The 14,457-nt window shown below is 50.1% G+C and overlaps 2 protein-coding genes and 1 pseudogene across 3 annotated transcripts in view; 2 read left to right on the plus strand and 1 right to left on the minus strand.

Moving 5' to 3' along the window:
* The first annotated feature begins 10 nt into the window (after window positions 1–10).
* DHODH (dihydroorotate dehydrogenase (quinone)) lies at window positions 11–13,685 on the plus strand. Its single transcript, XM_059667577.1, has 9 exons — window positions 11–114; window positions 2,513–2,725; window positions 4,406–4,605; window positions 6,927–7,009; window positions 9,538–9,725; window positions 10,328–10,441; window positions 11,220–11,373; window positions 11,539–11,698; window positions 12,197–13,685. Exons 1-9 carry the CDS (start codon window positions 94–96, stop codon window positions 12,249–12,251), a joined length of 1,188 nt encoding a protein of 395 aa, XP_059523560.1. The 5' UTR covers window positions 11–93; the 3' UTR covers window positions 12,252–13,685.
* Window positions 4,643–14,457, minus strand: part of TXNL4B (thioredoxin like 4B) — a 35,566-nt gene continuing 25,751 nt past the window's right edge. Inside the window, exon 5 of one of the 2 annotated variants that reach the window (XM_059667589.1) lies at window positions 4,643–5,963. In XM_059667589.1, the coding sequence (XP_059523572.1) occupies window positions 5,958–5,963 (6 nt within the window). In that variant the 3' untranslated portion in view covers window positions 4,643–5,957. Of the gene's footprint in view, window positions 5,964–14,361; window positions 14,426–14,457 lie in introns of those variants that run through there. The other variant, XM_059667588.1, reaches the window with a different exon arrangement.
* On the plus strand, window positions 5,833–5,976 carry LOC132217698 (small nucleolar RNA SNORA48; annotated as a pseudogene).

Consider the following 14,457-nt stretch of genomic DNA (forward strand, 5'->3'; position numbering starts at 1 on the left):
GTGAATTGGCAGCTCCGGGGGCGGAGATGAGCGGTGTCCCTCCACCTCCTCCAATGGAAACGAGGCAGAGGCGGGCCCAGTGGCGAGAGGACCATGGCGTGGACACAGCTGAAAGTGAGTGTGGAAACTGGGTTTGTCGCGTGGCTGAGGAAGAGTCGGCGAGGGCAGGGCTAGCGGGGAATGCAGGGGTAGCCGGGGCGAGGTGTGGACGGGAGGCCGCTCCGAGAGCGTCGGGCACGTCAGGGTGTCTGCAAAGGGTCGTGCGTGTGCATTTGTACACATGTACTTGGTCTGTGTGTAAACGGCACGTGTGTGTCCGCGTAGACGCCAGACTTTGTCAGCACGCGTGGGCCAGTGACTACATGACGGCCCAGCACTGCGTGCAGCTTCCAACGTGCAGTGAAGTCACAAGACCTGCTCCCAACCCGTCTGGACAGAATGCAGGGCGGGGGCTCCGTGTAACGGTGCTGGCATTTGTTGATTGACATGCAGGGGCGTTCCTACAGCCTGGAGACCAGAAGTAAGACCGCGAATACTGGATCTACATTAACAGCTATGTCTGATCCTTAAAGGCAAATGTGACCTTTGAACAAAACCCAGATCGTTATTCTGGCCAAGATCTCTGCCTGTTTTCCCAGCTTCTCTTTGAGCCATACTTTAACTCAGTGGTTCCCAAACTTATTTGGCCTACCGCTCCCTTTCCAGAAAAAATATTACTCAGCGCCCCCTGGAAATTAAGTTTTTTAAAATTTTAATAGCAATTAAACAAAGATATATGTATTAATGTTTCTGCCTTTTTCGTAAAATATAGTAAAGAAAGGTGTAAATTAGAAACATTGAAGTTTGAAATTATGAAACTATTTATTGAACTCAGAATAGAAAGGTAATACAAAAAAAGTTAAAACAAATGCACCTGTGGCCATCACCGCCCCCCTGGATCGCTGCAGCGCCCACCACTTTGGGAATCACTGCTTTAACTCCTCGGTTCCAGACGAACCTTCCCCCTTCCCCCCTTCCCCTCTGCCAGGGGAGAGCCTTTGCGCTTTCCCTCCCCCACTGCCTCCTGGTTAACTCCCGCTGATCCCTGGAATATTAGTGGCACCTCCCCAAGGAAGCCTTCCTCTACCTCTGAGGTTAGGCTCGGTTCTTCTTACCCTATACCTTCTTCTTCATAGCAGTTGTAGTTATATATTTACATGATCATTGATTTCCGTCTCCTCATGAGATTGCATTCCCCAGAAGGCAAGGACTCACTGATTAGCCCATCTATGAATGACTGAATTAACGAATGAATGACCCAGCATCTGGCAGGGATAATTAAAGTATTATGAACCATGGTTGAACTAGGAGAATGGTGTTTGTTTTTTTTTAAATTTATCTTTATTGTTGAATATATTACACGTCCCGCTTTTCCCCCATTGACCCCTCCTCTGGGAGAATGGTTCTTGACCTAATAATACCTGATGCTCCTTTTTAAAAAAAAAATTTGCAACTCCCTTTATGATTCTGAGATGGAGTTTATATATAATGTAATCTTCCTGTGTGTGATTTTAAAAGTCATTCTAATGTCCCAATTAGAATATAAAGGAGAAATGAAAGTAATTTAAAATAATATGCATTTCAGTGTGTAAATGGTAGGGCATGACACCTAGATAGTGTAATAGTCAAGCGTTTCAGCCTCTGCTTAGAAATTCTAGTGCCACAGGTATGTTTGTCAAACACCCCAAGCAAAGCACCTTACCATTCCTGATGGATTTTCTGAAATAGGGAACACTTCTTTTTTTTTTTTCTTTAATATATTTTATTGAACTTTTACAGAGAGGAAGGGAGAGAGATGGAGAGTTAGAAACATCGATGAGAGAGAAACATCGATCAGCTGCCTCCTGCACATCTCCCACCGGGGATGTGCCCGCAACCCAGGTACATGCCCTTGACCGGAATCGAACCCGGGACCTTTCAGTCCGCAGGCCGACGCTCTATCCACTGAGCCAAACCGGTTTCGGCAGGGAACACTTCTTGGTAATGTTCTGTGCAAACTAGTACAGGCCCTCCATTTACAAGGTCATTGTATTCCTGGAAAAGCCAATGCGTATGAAAATACGGGAGATGGCCGAAACCGGTTTGGCTCAGTGGATGGAGCGTCGGCCTGCGGACTGAAAGGTCCCGGGTTCGATTGCGGTCAAGGGCATGTACCTGGGTTGCGGGCATGTCCCCGGTGGGAGGTGTGCAGGAGGCAGCTGATCGATGTTTCTCTCTCATCGATGTTTCTAACTCTCCATCTCTCTCCCTTCCTCTCTGTAAAAAATCAATAAAATATATTTAAAAAAAAAAGAAAATACGGGAGATGGTTTTTGTGTTTATTGGGAAAGGAGGGAGACCTGTGCTGGCAAAGAGCTAGGGGTATTGCGCCATGTGGCATGTCATTGTGTCCTCTGTGTGGGGGGGTTTAAAGGGCTCAGAGAAGGTGCTGCAGCCTGGCTCTGAGGGCCAATGGGCTTTTTTTCTCCCCCAGAAGCGGGCCCAGGATGCCTTGATCATCCTGGGGGGTGGAGGACTGCTCTTCGCCTCTTACCTGACGGCCACGGGGGATGAGCATTTCTACGCTGAACACTTGATGCCGACTCTGCAGGGGCTGCTGGACCCCGAGTCAGCCCACAGGCTGGCTGTTCGTGTCACCTCCCTGGGGCTCCTTCCTCGTGTCACATTTCAAGACTCCGACATGCTGGTAGGTCCTCTTGGGACACCGTGTACAATACAAGGTCAACATCCCCTGACTTACACAGTGGGGGCTGAGCCTTCTGAACAGCAGAGTCCCAAGTTAGCCCCAATTAAAAAAGCTGTCATCCCCATCTACAGATCAGGAAACTGAGGCACGGAGGAGTTGAGTGAATTATCCGAAGTCACACAGCTGGGGAGTAGATGAGCCAGGATTCAGACCCTTGGAGTCTGACTTGGCAGCTGTCCCCGTAGCCACTGGCCTGCCTTGCTGAGGTCAGGTGGCTCGGTCTTCACCTCTGCGAAATAGGGAAACATGCCAGTCGTTAAACGCCTACTGTGACACAGGCATGTGTAGCCAAGCCTTCCAGGAAGGCACACAGACATCCGTCCCAGGGTTATTCACTCTGGGTGCCGGGGTTCCTGCAGCTAAACAAACAGAAGAATCACCTCCTGCTAGCATCTGTGTCCTCGTGTAAGCCCTGGCAGTTTCTATCCGAGAGACTTCTTACCAAACGGGGGGACATCAGAATGACGTGAACATGAAGACAGCAGGCAAGAAGCACTCTTCGGGGAAGGGTCGCTGTTGTAAATCAAAGCGGCCGTTGTCTGCATCTTCCCTTTTGGTCTCAGGGTCCCTGTCACTTCCCCATCCTGCAGCGTTGAGCAGATGTGTTTACCCAGCTCCCACACTGAAAGGCACTGTGGGATCAGAGCGCTCTTTTCCTCATCCCCATGGCCAGCTGAGAGTCCTGGAACCAGTGTAGCAGGAGGGAGTAAAGGGGGCTGTGGAGATGGGGTGGATTTGGAAGGCAGTGAGGTTACGGCTGGGTGAGGTACCAAGCTAGGGAAACATCGCCAATATGGAGAGAAGTGTGGCCTTTGAGCTGCGATCCCCAACACCGCTGTGTGGGTCCCCCCTTCAGCAACTCATTATTTAGGAGGTGGTGAAGGCGTCTGGTGCCCCACAGGGGTCTTGGAGTCTGCCTGGCTGAGAGGGACGCAGCTGAGGCTGACATTCTAGGCCGATCCAAGGGTTTTGCTGCTTGACACTGTTTCAAATAGCATTAACTAGGGGGCCGACACCAGCAGGCCACTCTCTTCCACCAAGGACAGCGGATAAGAAGGGATGACGATTCCCCGCCACTAGAGACAGTGTCCTTATCCTGCTGCACCGTGGTGGAAACCCTGTTTTTCTCCTCACTCTTGCTGGTGGACAATAATGCCTAGTGGTGGTCTTGAACTCCAGCAGGCATCAGAATCGCCCGGAGAGCAGTTAGAAATAGACTCGCTCAGAGCTCCATTCTGCCCCGCTGGCCCCCAAGGAATCTGATTCCTTAGACCAGTGGTTCTCAACCTTCCTAATGCTGCGACCCTTTAATACAGTTCCTCATGTTGTGGTGACCTCCAACCATAAAATTATTTTCGTTGCTACTTTATAACTGTAATTTTGCTACTGTTATGAATCGTAATGTAAATATCTGATATGCAGGATGTATTTAGGCGACCCCTGTGAAAGGGTCGTTCGACCCCCAAAGGGGTCGTGACCCACCGGTTGAGAACCACTGCCTTAGACTGAAGATAGGCTGTTTAACAAGCCCCCCAGGGAAATCGGATGGAGGCGTGCCAGGCCACACCCTGAGAAACACTGGTCTAGCCTGTGTACCTGACTTTGTCTCCCTCTCCCTAGGAAGTGCGAGTCCTGGGCCATAAATTCCGAAATCCAGTAGGAATTGCCGCAGGATTTGACAAGCATGGGGAGGCTGTGGACGGACTGTACAAGATGGGCTTTGGTTTTGTTGAGATAGGCAGCATCACCCCAAAACCTCAGGAAGGAAACCCCAGGCCGCGAGTCTTCCGCCTCCCCGAGGACCAAGCCGTCATTAACAGGTAGGTGAGCAGCTCAGGGTAACAGGGCCGCCTCCTCCAGCAGGGACCTCGGGGTGTTCTGTCTGTGATGCAGACATTTTTCTGTCATTGTCAGGAACCAGGTGGAGCACCTACTATGTGCCAGGCGTAGGAGCAGGTTTTGGGGTTTCAGTTTAGCACACATACACCCTGAGGCTCAGAGAACAACACAACTTAGCTACAGCCACAGGTCACAAGAAGGAGAGCTTGGGTACAGATTTAGGCTTATTTGACTGTCGACTTTATGCTTTTTCCACATTGTTACTCCATTGCCCTTGCCCAGTGCTGTCTAGTAGAAATATAATGCAAACCCCATAGGTAACATAAAATAGTCTATGATAAAATAGCTATTTATTTTAGCTATGATAAAGTAGTAAAAAGAAGTAGGTGAAATGAATCTCAGTAATACCTTCTATTTAGGTTTTTGTAATATATATTGTTATTTAATTAAGTACTCAATATATTCTAAATATCATTTTATCATATAATCAACATACAAATGATTAATAAGCTACTGACCCACTTTTCCTTGTACCAAGTCTTCCAGATCCAGTGTGTGTTTTTCTTCACGTTTCAAGTGCTCAGTGGCACGTGTAGCTATGGCTCTTGTGTTGGACAACCCAGCCCCAACTTAAATAAACTGGAAATTTTAATGATCAACATACACAGCTGCTTTTAGTAAGAGAGATCCTTCTAGAGTGTGTAAGTCCTCTTTATAATCCCTGCGCAGTTTCTGTACAGCAAGCCCAGAAAGCGAAGATGTTCCTACTTTTTGGTAACAGAATTTTGAAGAGCCTCCGAGGGGCCACTGTGGCCTCTGGAAGACGACCTGTGGGGAGTGGACTAGGCTGCCACTTGCCGCTTGATTGTGCTTGCTTCAGGGAAATTTTCCAGCACTAGAGATCAGATTATTGATCTTCCTGCGGCATTGCAGGCTGGGGTCGATATCTCCAGCACGTCCAAGTCACTGCAGGTAGCAGGTGCCGGTGCTCGCAGAACCCTTAGAAGAGACATGGCTGAGAGGAGAGCTTGTGCCCTGCAGCATGGTGGGTTCAGCTTCTTGCTTTGCATGGCACACAGTGGGTGCTCAGTAAACTCTTGCTGAGTGAACGGATAAGTTTATTCATCAGTCAACCAATGCACCTGCCACTGTGTCTGTTCGGTGTTTTCCGCTGCAAGTAACCAAGTAGCTTAAACAATAGGTGCTTGTCCCCCGGCACTGGGCAAGGAGACACCCGATTGGTGGTGGTGCTCTTATATCAATCAGGGGCAAAGTAGATGGACAGCCCTTGGTTCATCGTAGCTTGATGCCCGTGTTGGTGGCCAGAGCTGTTTCATGCCTGAGGCACACAAAAAACAAACAAAAAACTACAGGCGCTTGCTATTATGTTCCTCCCATAACAGGTGTAGTGGGCACTTTCAAGGATGGTTGAGCAGCTGGGCAATGTCAGACTCTGGTCCGGCTTCTCTGGGCCTTCCCTTGTTTGTAAGACGGCTACCCCAGCTGCAAGCATTACGTCCTCCCATGTGGACATCCGAGAGCAGACAGGGAAAAGGAAGCATAGATGTGGGGGCATGCTAGGAGCTCCCCAAAGTCTGCTCTTGTGTCTCAGTGACCATGCCCAGTCACTTGTTCATGCTTCAACTGCTAGTGGTCTGGGAAAGGAGTCACTGCCATTTTCACCCAGTCTCAGGGGAGGAAGGGAGAGGGGGTGGCCATCAGAGCAACATCCCTCAGTGGGGCTGGGGAGACAGAGATGAGCGAGAGGTGAGGTCATTGCCTTTGTGGACTGTCTAGTGGCAGGGTGATGACATGTCCCTGTCCTCAAGAGGATGATGACCCGGAGGGGAACTTAAGCATGCATATGCATACATCTCACGCCAGGAAAAGACCAGTACAAAGCGCTCAGTGAGTGCCAAGAGGCGAGGAGTCTTTTGAGGCTGGGGAGCATTTGATCTGGGCCAGGAAGAGGGGACGGTTTTAATCGGCAGACGGGCTGGGGAGATGGAGTGGCAGGATGGGTCCCAAGAGGTGCATGCATGGAGCACAGGCAGGAGGTGGGAAGAAGGGGTTGTCAGAGTGGTGACGGCTCCACTGGGTGGAGGGGTGCATAGGTAAGGAGTGGGGACTTTCTTCTAGGAAGTCCAGGGGCATTTAGACCTTGGAAGTCTTAAGAACTGACTAATTTTCCTTTTCTTTTCTGTCTTTGAAAGTCACACATACGGCCATGGAGCCATGTCCGCAGTCTGCCTTCTGGCCGAGGGCTCTCACCTTGTCCATTCCCCCTCTGCGTGTGTTACAGATACGGATTTAACAGTCACGGGCTCTCGGTGGTGGAACACAGGTTACGGGCCAGACAGCAGACACAGGCCAGACTCACAGAAGGTAAAGTGGGGCTGCCTGAGAGGGGCTTCCTTCATTTGTTGGAAGGAAACCTGTGGGAGAAACATCAGGGACATTCCTGGTGACATAACCGGGATTGAGCAATTGAAAAAAACACTGCAGAACTCAGGGCTCTTTCCTAGAGGAATTTTCCTGGTTTCTTGGCTCTGTCCACAGTTTCCAAGATTTTAACAGAATTTCGCAATGTAGCCAAGTTACGGAAGCCATGTTATATCTTCACCGGGCCAGCCTGGAAGTGAGCAGAGCCGAGTGGCGCCTGTGTGATCTCAGAGGCAGCTAAGCTGTGGGCAGGCTCCAGCACCAACTTCCTTGTCCTGCTCTGCTGTCCTGTGGCCCTTATATAATAGATTTACAGAGCGTTGCTAACCACAGAGAAGCATGGAGAAGACAATTAAGTGACTGCCATCCTCCTCCACTGAGGGGTAACGACTCTTGGCATGTGGGAGTTTGGACCACCACGCGTTCCAGCTTCGCTGGCCCTCAGGACGCACTTGGTGGTCGCACCTCCCCATGCGCTGTCGGGGATTGTCTGGGGCTGCGGCCTCTCCCCTCGTTGGGTCACTACAGGCCTCCTTCCAGGAGGGTTTAGTCTCATTAGAAATCTTGGTGGTGAGCGAGGTTGAAAGGGCTGAGGCTGTCAGCAGTCTCTGGTGTGGGGAGTAGGAAGTGCCCTTGTTTGGAAATCTGTGGCTTTGGCAGAACCAGAGCCTGCTATGCTACACACCTTGCTGTTTGGGGAACTCTGAAGGTCATAGTATGACTTTCATGGTTGTGATACTCTCCTGCCTCCCTTTCCTTTTGGCTGTCCACAGCGCTCTTCACACCAGCTTTCTCCCCGTTCTCCTTTGCCTATCCTCTCACCCGCGCTCTGGTGCTAATATTCTCTGTAGTGAAGCAAAATCCCAGAGCAGAGCTCTGCACACAGAGTTTCCCAGCAGCTAGAAGCCTGAGGACAGCTTATTGCTGGTGCCATGCCAAGGAACAGGAGCTGACAAAGGCTGTGGTGCCCCTGGGGGATAGAGTAATTCAGCAATTTGTCAGTGTGGGGAGATGACTAGTAATGAAAGATCCGTTAGCTACGTGGAAGCGATACTGCTTTCAGGCCAAGCGATACTGCTTTCAGGCCAGTTTCTTTGTGTGGAAAAAGAATGAGAACTTGCAAATGCCCTTGGCTGGATGGAGGCCAGATTTGGAAAGCTAGGACATCATGTTGTATAACCTTTGCCCACTGGGTTCTAACTGCACCACCCCCTGCCCCTGCAACACACACACAATGAGCTACACAAATGTCACTTACTTGCAAGCCAATGATAACAGGGTGATACTGTGGGGTATGAGAAGGTAGTCAGCAGGACTGGATGATGTTCTTTGATCTTCCTTGACCTGACCCAAGTTTTCTGCGCTAACTTGATGTCTCAGGTCTTTTTCCCAACCGTCAGATGGAAAAGCAGCTGGTACCACTGACGTACCATTAACCTTTGCAGATAAGATGGTGTTTTAGGAGAAAACGCCTTGCTTTCATACAAAGCCTGTTACTGAAATGTGTTTTTTGGAAAGTCCAAAATGCAAGACATGTCATAATCCAATGGATTTTTCAGTAAGGTGGCTATATCACTGTTCAAATTGAGACACTTTTGAGAGTGAATTAATCATATGCCCAGGTCGCAGGGCTACTCAGGGCCATCCGGGAGCACTGGGCTGTGTGATCACCCTACTTATAGAGGGAGGCCCTTCTCAGAAAACTGAAATAAAACAATGATACATCTACATGATAACTGAAAATGATATTTCCCAATATTTTATACATAGTCTTTAATTTTGGGTTTTCTTCACAACTGCACACGCAGTCATTCAAACCAAGTCCAGTGAGCAGCCCTTGAGAGTCAAGAATTGCCCCTCCTGACATTCCTATTGGTTTCTGTCTGTTCTCGGTTGTATTACATTTATGAGCCCTGCCTTTTTTGTCACTAGTATTTGCATTCCGAATTTCTCCATTTTTCATCAAAATTTTTAAAACAAGTGTATGCCCTGGCCGGTGTGCTCAATGGTTAGAGCATCAGCCTGCACTAAAGGGTCCTGAGTTTGATTCTCAGGCAAGGGCCAACCTGGTTTGCGGGTTTGCAGGGCATGTATGGGAAACAACCAATCGATGTGTCTCCTCTCTCACATGGATGTTTCTCTCTCCCTCTCTCTCTCTCTGCCTATCTCTCTCTCTCTCCCCCTCTTCCCTCCCTTCCACTCTCTGAAAAGCAATGGAAAAAATATCCTCAGATGAGGGGGAAAAAAGAATAAGGGCACAATGCAGTAAAATGTCTTAGTGGTTGCCCCAACATTGCTACGCAGACAAGATGGTGAGCTGTTTACTGGTCGCAGGCAGCAGCACCGAGCAGGATATCGTAGCATTTGTCAGCTGGTGTTCGAAGTTCACATTGCAGGGGGAAGGCCTATAAGGCTGTTCATGTCAAGGAAATGGTGTGTGGGGACAAAATTTTGACCAGTGATATGTGCAGGTGGGCTGCCACTGGGAATAAACCTGGGGAAGAATAAGACCTCGGTGGATGCTGCCTCGGACTACGCAGAGGGGGTTCGAGTCCTGGGCCCCTTGGCTGACTACCTGGTAGTGAACGTGTCCAGTCCCAACACTGCAGGGCTGCGGAGCCTTCAGGGAAAGGATGAGCTGCGCCACCTGCTGACCAAGGTGGGAAATTACATTAAATCCTGTAATGCTTTCCTACAAAGCCCGCTCCTCCAGCCTGTCCTGTTCATTCTCCAGGGCCAAGCTTCCATGGCACCATGTAGGACTGTCCTTAACACTTCAACCAGCTAGGACCCCTCACTCTGCCTCTCATCCCCACCATAACACTGATGATGCTCAGTAGTAGTTAATTTCTAAGTTTTCTGTCCCTCAAGTTCAACAATGAAGGAACCATAAATTTCATTTACCATGCTGTCCCTAGCACCTAGGATGCTGAATGAATGAATGAATTGAATGACTTTTCATCACACAATCTTGTTATGTCTTTTAGAAACAAAAGTCTAAATAAGCTGCAATATATTAGCTGATGCCCATGACCACATTAGGGACTCAGTCCTGGGGATTTCTTGGTTCAAGAGAATGGAATGAGGTTTGCCTGGATGGGGAAGAGTGCATAACTGAGGGCTGTGTTTTCCGAGAAGGAGAAATTGCTCATGCTTCAGCTTGATAGCTGATGTGAAAATACACTGGTCTGCGCTGCAGGTCACAGTGCACCCCCAGCTGTGGTCTTAGGGGTCCCCATCTCTGGCCACTTGTCGCTGTAGGTGCTGCAGGAGAGGGATGCCCTGAAGGGAGCGCACAAGCCGGCCCTGCTGGTGAAGATTGCACCCGACCTCACGGCACAGGACAAGGAGGACATTGCCGGGGTGGTGAGAGAGGTGAGGGCCCTCACTCTGCCCAGACGGCAGCCTCTGTGGTTTTCTCTGTGATACTGAGGGCTGGTTTGGTATTTGTCACGACTTAATTCATAAAAGTGGATGCTTGAATAAACGTTTGAATGAATCTTTTTCGGTGCCTCTTCCCTCCTCATCCAGCTGGGGCTTTCAGGCTTGTGTCCTTGCCAGCCTTGGTCAGAGTGGAGGACAGGCATACCTCGCTTTGTTGCATGTCACAGGCCCTCCACCAGAAAGGGATTACAACTCGCTGTATTGTGAGACTAGCCTTGTGGCAGGAACTGGACCTGCGGTATCTCCAAAGCGTGCCTGTGTTCCTCTCTCTCCAGTCTAGCACCTGGTCTCCGTGTCAAAGGAGATTAGTGGAAACAGACCGAGCCCCGCAGTCCTGGGTTCAAATCTTGGTTCCATCGCGTACTCCCTGGAGACTGGTAGACTAGTGGCTCATAAATGTGATACAACTGAGAACAGACAGAAATCCATGGGAATGTCAGAGGGGCAGTTCTGGGCTCTCCGGGCTGCTCCTTGGGTTGTTAGGAGGATTCTAACCCTGTCCCAGGGGAGCTTTCTAGGTGGTCACTGTGAGGGCAGCTGTTGCCATGCTGAGGCTTGTTTAGACACCTGATCAGGAGCATAGTGAGTCCGGGGTAGTCCTTGATTTGGGGGCTGTGGGTGTGGGCACCTGGCTGTCTCAGCCCCTGGGGCAGCTTCTCCGAGTCCGACAGAGCCCTGACTGGATAGCTCTCTCTGTCTCACACTGCAGTTGGGCATCGATGGGCTGATTGTGACGAACACCACAGTGAGTCGCCCTGCCAGCCTTCAGGGTGCCCTTCGCTCCGAAACAGGAGGGCTGAGTGGGAAGCCCCTCCGGGACTTATCGACGCAAACCATCCGGGAGATGTACGCACTCACCCAAGGCAAGGATTCCGTGTCCCCATCAAGGATTTGTGTGTGGCTCGGGTTCTGGGGCTGTGAATCGGGGTTCCCTGAACCGCTGCAGTCAGCAGGTGGGCCGAGGGCTGGATCCCAGCTGAGCCCCTGGTTCCCACATCGTCATGGTGTTGCCCTGTGCTTCCCTACAGGCAGAGTTCCCATCATCGGGGTTGGCGGTGTGAGCAGCGGGCAGGACGCACTGGACAAGATCCAGGCAGGGGCCTGCCTGGTGCAGCTGTACACGGCCCTCACCTACTGGGGGCCACCTGTGGTGGGCAGAGTCAAGCGGGAGCTGGAGGCCCTTTTGAAGTGAGTGGGGCACGTGTGGCTTGAAACTGAGGTTAATGTACCAGTTCTGAATGACTTGAATCAAGGGCGTCTTACTGATCTGTCTTTACTCTTCACGCGAAAAGGATCTGAGGGGTGGGTATACTCAGAATGCAGGGAAAATTATTCTGTTGCTCCTTTGATGAAGGACCAATGGTATTGAAGATTAACGCCCAAGGCAATGGTGTGTATGGGCCTGTGGAGTCCTGGTGGCATTCTCCTCATTAATTCAGTCGCATTGGCTTGATGTCAGGGAGCTGTCATACTTAAAATCACCTGCCTTCTGGTCTAAGACCTGGGTGTTCAGATCTAGATTCCTGGGTGAAGACAGTGCAGGGGCATGAGGTCTGTGTTTGGGATCGAGAGAGGAGGGGGGTGCAGTTATGGAGCAGGTGGAGCCCCGGTGAATGTGGGCGTCTGGTAAGAACAGGGCCTGTCCTTCATCATTTGCTGAACTTGCTTTGTTTTCTCTTTTTCCAGGGAGCAGGGTTTTCCCAGCGTCACAGACGCCATTGGAGCAGACCATCGGAGGTGAGGACACTGTTGGTGGGAAGCCCGGTCCAGACGCTTCTTCCCACTAAGCCAGGCGAGCCTGTGGCTGGATCGAGAGGGAGGACTGTCTCAGGCCACATCCGCAAACCACAGGGGCCCCTTCTGTGAGGCCAGGCGGGCTGTGAAAGCCACTTGCGAGGGTCCCAGAATCAACACAAAGCTTTCTTCAGTCACCTGCCAGGAGGAACTGCATCCGGGACCTTTTCCAGACTCAGGTCCCAGGATCCTTTCATATCCTGAGGACATGAGATCTTTGGGGGCCGGGGGCTCATGGAAAAAATAAAGCAATTTAAAACCTGGATAAACCCAGCTCTTTCTGGAAGGTCCACCGGCTTCAGGCACTGCAGGTCCTTCCAGGCCTCTGCTATCTGGGTCTGCAATGGGTTTCCCAGAGCTTGACGCTTACGTTCTATTTTTGTTCTTATTTAAGTTTTAACTTAATTTTGAAAACATTTCAAATTCAGACAAAACTTGTAAGAACAGGGCTTGTGGATAGCTGTCCTCTCCGTGTCTTCACAGCCTCTTGTCGCTGAGTGTCTGTGTCCTGATCATTGCTTACAAGGACGCCAGTCATTCTGGACTGGGGCCCACGCCAGTGACCTCATTTTAACTTGACTGCCTCGCTCATGACCCTGTCTCCAAGCAAGGGCACACTCTGCGGTATCGGGGAGTTAGGATTTCAACACATCGATTTGGGAACACACAACTCAACCCATCACAAGAAGTCACATGTCATGTGATGTGGGTGCCATCAGGCACATAAGATGTGAGACGAGAGACTGAAGAGGTGTAGTTGTTAACTAAATACAAAGAGAAACACCAATCTTCTCAGTACTGGGAAGCACACGGGCAAGAGAAGTGCGAGCCTCGTCTGGGAAGTGCTGTGGTGCCTGGCACGCCTTCTGAGCCAACAGAAAATCACCTTTGTTCCCTTTGCCTCAGGACAGACTATTTTGATTTCTCGGTAGCTTGGGGAGAAGCCCGGAGCTGCAATAGCGATAACGTGTCCTGTTGCCTCATCTTTTCATCTCAGCCTCAGCCTGGGCCTCCTTCTCCCCATTCACTCTTTGCCAAGAAACAGGGAGCCAGTCTCCTGCTATTTTTCTTCCAAAGATTTTTTTCCTGGTTTTTATTTTATTATGAAAATACCTACTCATTAATAAATTTATATCATACAGCCCCCAAGTGAAAGCTGTCTACCTCTTCACCCCCTCCCAAAATGATTCCACTTCCCAGAGGTAATTTCTGTATCTCTAGATATTTCTAAACATTTTTCTTTGTATATATGAACATCCGTATCCATTACTACTTTTTTAATCTAGCTGCATGCACATATATAGAAATGCTTCAAGAACAGTGCGAAGAACTGTTTTAATACTAAGTCACCTGAGAGTAAATTGCTGACCTGATGCCCCACCATCCTGAATGTGTCCCTGTGGGTTCCTTGCAAACAAGTACCTTCTACTACACAACCACAATGCAACCATCGAAGTTGGGATATGGCACTGATACAGTTGCGTCCATCTGATGCCAGGCCCTGTGGGAGCAGAACTTCTAAAATGCTTCCTGTCCCCAGGTGCCCTGCCCTAACCCCTGGGACCTACACTCCCAGGACTGTGCTGTCCAATGGTTTAAGACAGGAACCCTCTTGAAGATAGATTATCGGTGTGGGTCTAATCTAATAAAAGGTTAGATGGTCATTCTCCTGATATCCCTCCACCCATCGCCTTCCTCCTCCTGGTGTGCTCGGCTCAGAGTTAGGGAGTTATACTGCCACATAAAACATGCTGATTTCCGCCTCTCTGATAAAATGAGATGCTGCCTGGCCCTCCTGGGTGGCAAGCCACCTGGAGCTGGAGAGCAGTACTCTCCCAGATGGAGCTGGGCCCCCATTTGCCACCGAGAGCAGAGCCAGATGAACCCCATATTCAGCACATGTGATTTTCCTGCCAAAATGGGCACTGGGCTAGCAATCTAAGTCACACCCTTGGTGACACCCCCACCCCCATCTTCAAAGTAGCAACACTTTCGTTCTTTCTTGTGTCTTCTGCACCGCCCCCCACAGGAGGGCTCAGGGATGACTCACTGTGGGTGGGGAGAGTGCAGACTTGGAGTCACCTTAGGAGATTTACCAATCCCTGCTGACGCCCATTTTCTCTCCTAGAAAAACAGTGGTTTGGAGGGTAAAA

The sequence above is a fragment of the Myotis daubentonii genome, chromosome 15, assembly GCF_963259705.1.
Source record: "Myotis daubentonii chromosome 15, mMyoDau2.1, whole genome shotgun sequence".
In the NCBI taxonomy this organism is placed as follows: domain Eukaryota; kingdom Metazoa; phylum Chordata; class Mammalia; order Chiroptera; family Vespertilionidae; genus Myotis; species Myotis daubentonii.

Coding starts and splice junctions, on each gene's coding strand:
- DHODH (XM_059667577.1), top strand. CDS start 94: ATGGCGTGGACACAGCTGAAA. Junction 9,726..10,327: donor TGCGCCACCTGCTGACCAAG/GTGGGAAATTAC, acceptor TTGTCGCTGTAG/GTGCTGCAGGAGAGGGATGC. Junction 11,374..11,538: donor GATGTACGCACTCACCCAAG/GCAAGGATTCCG, acceptor GCTTCCCTACAG/GCAGAGTTCCCATCATCGGG.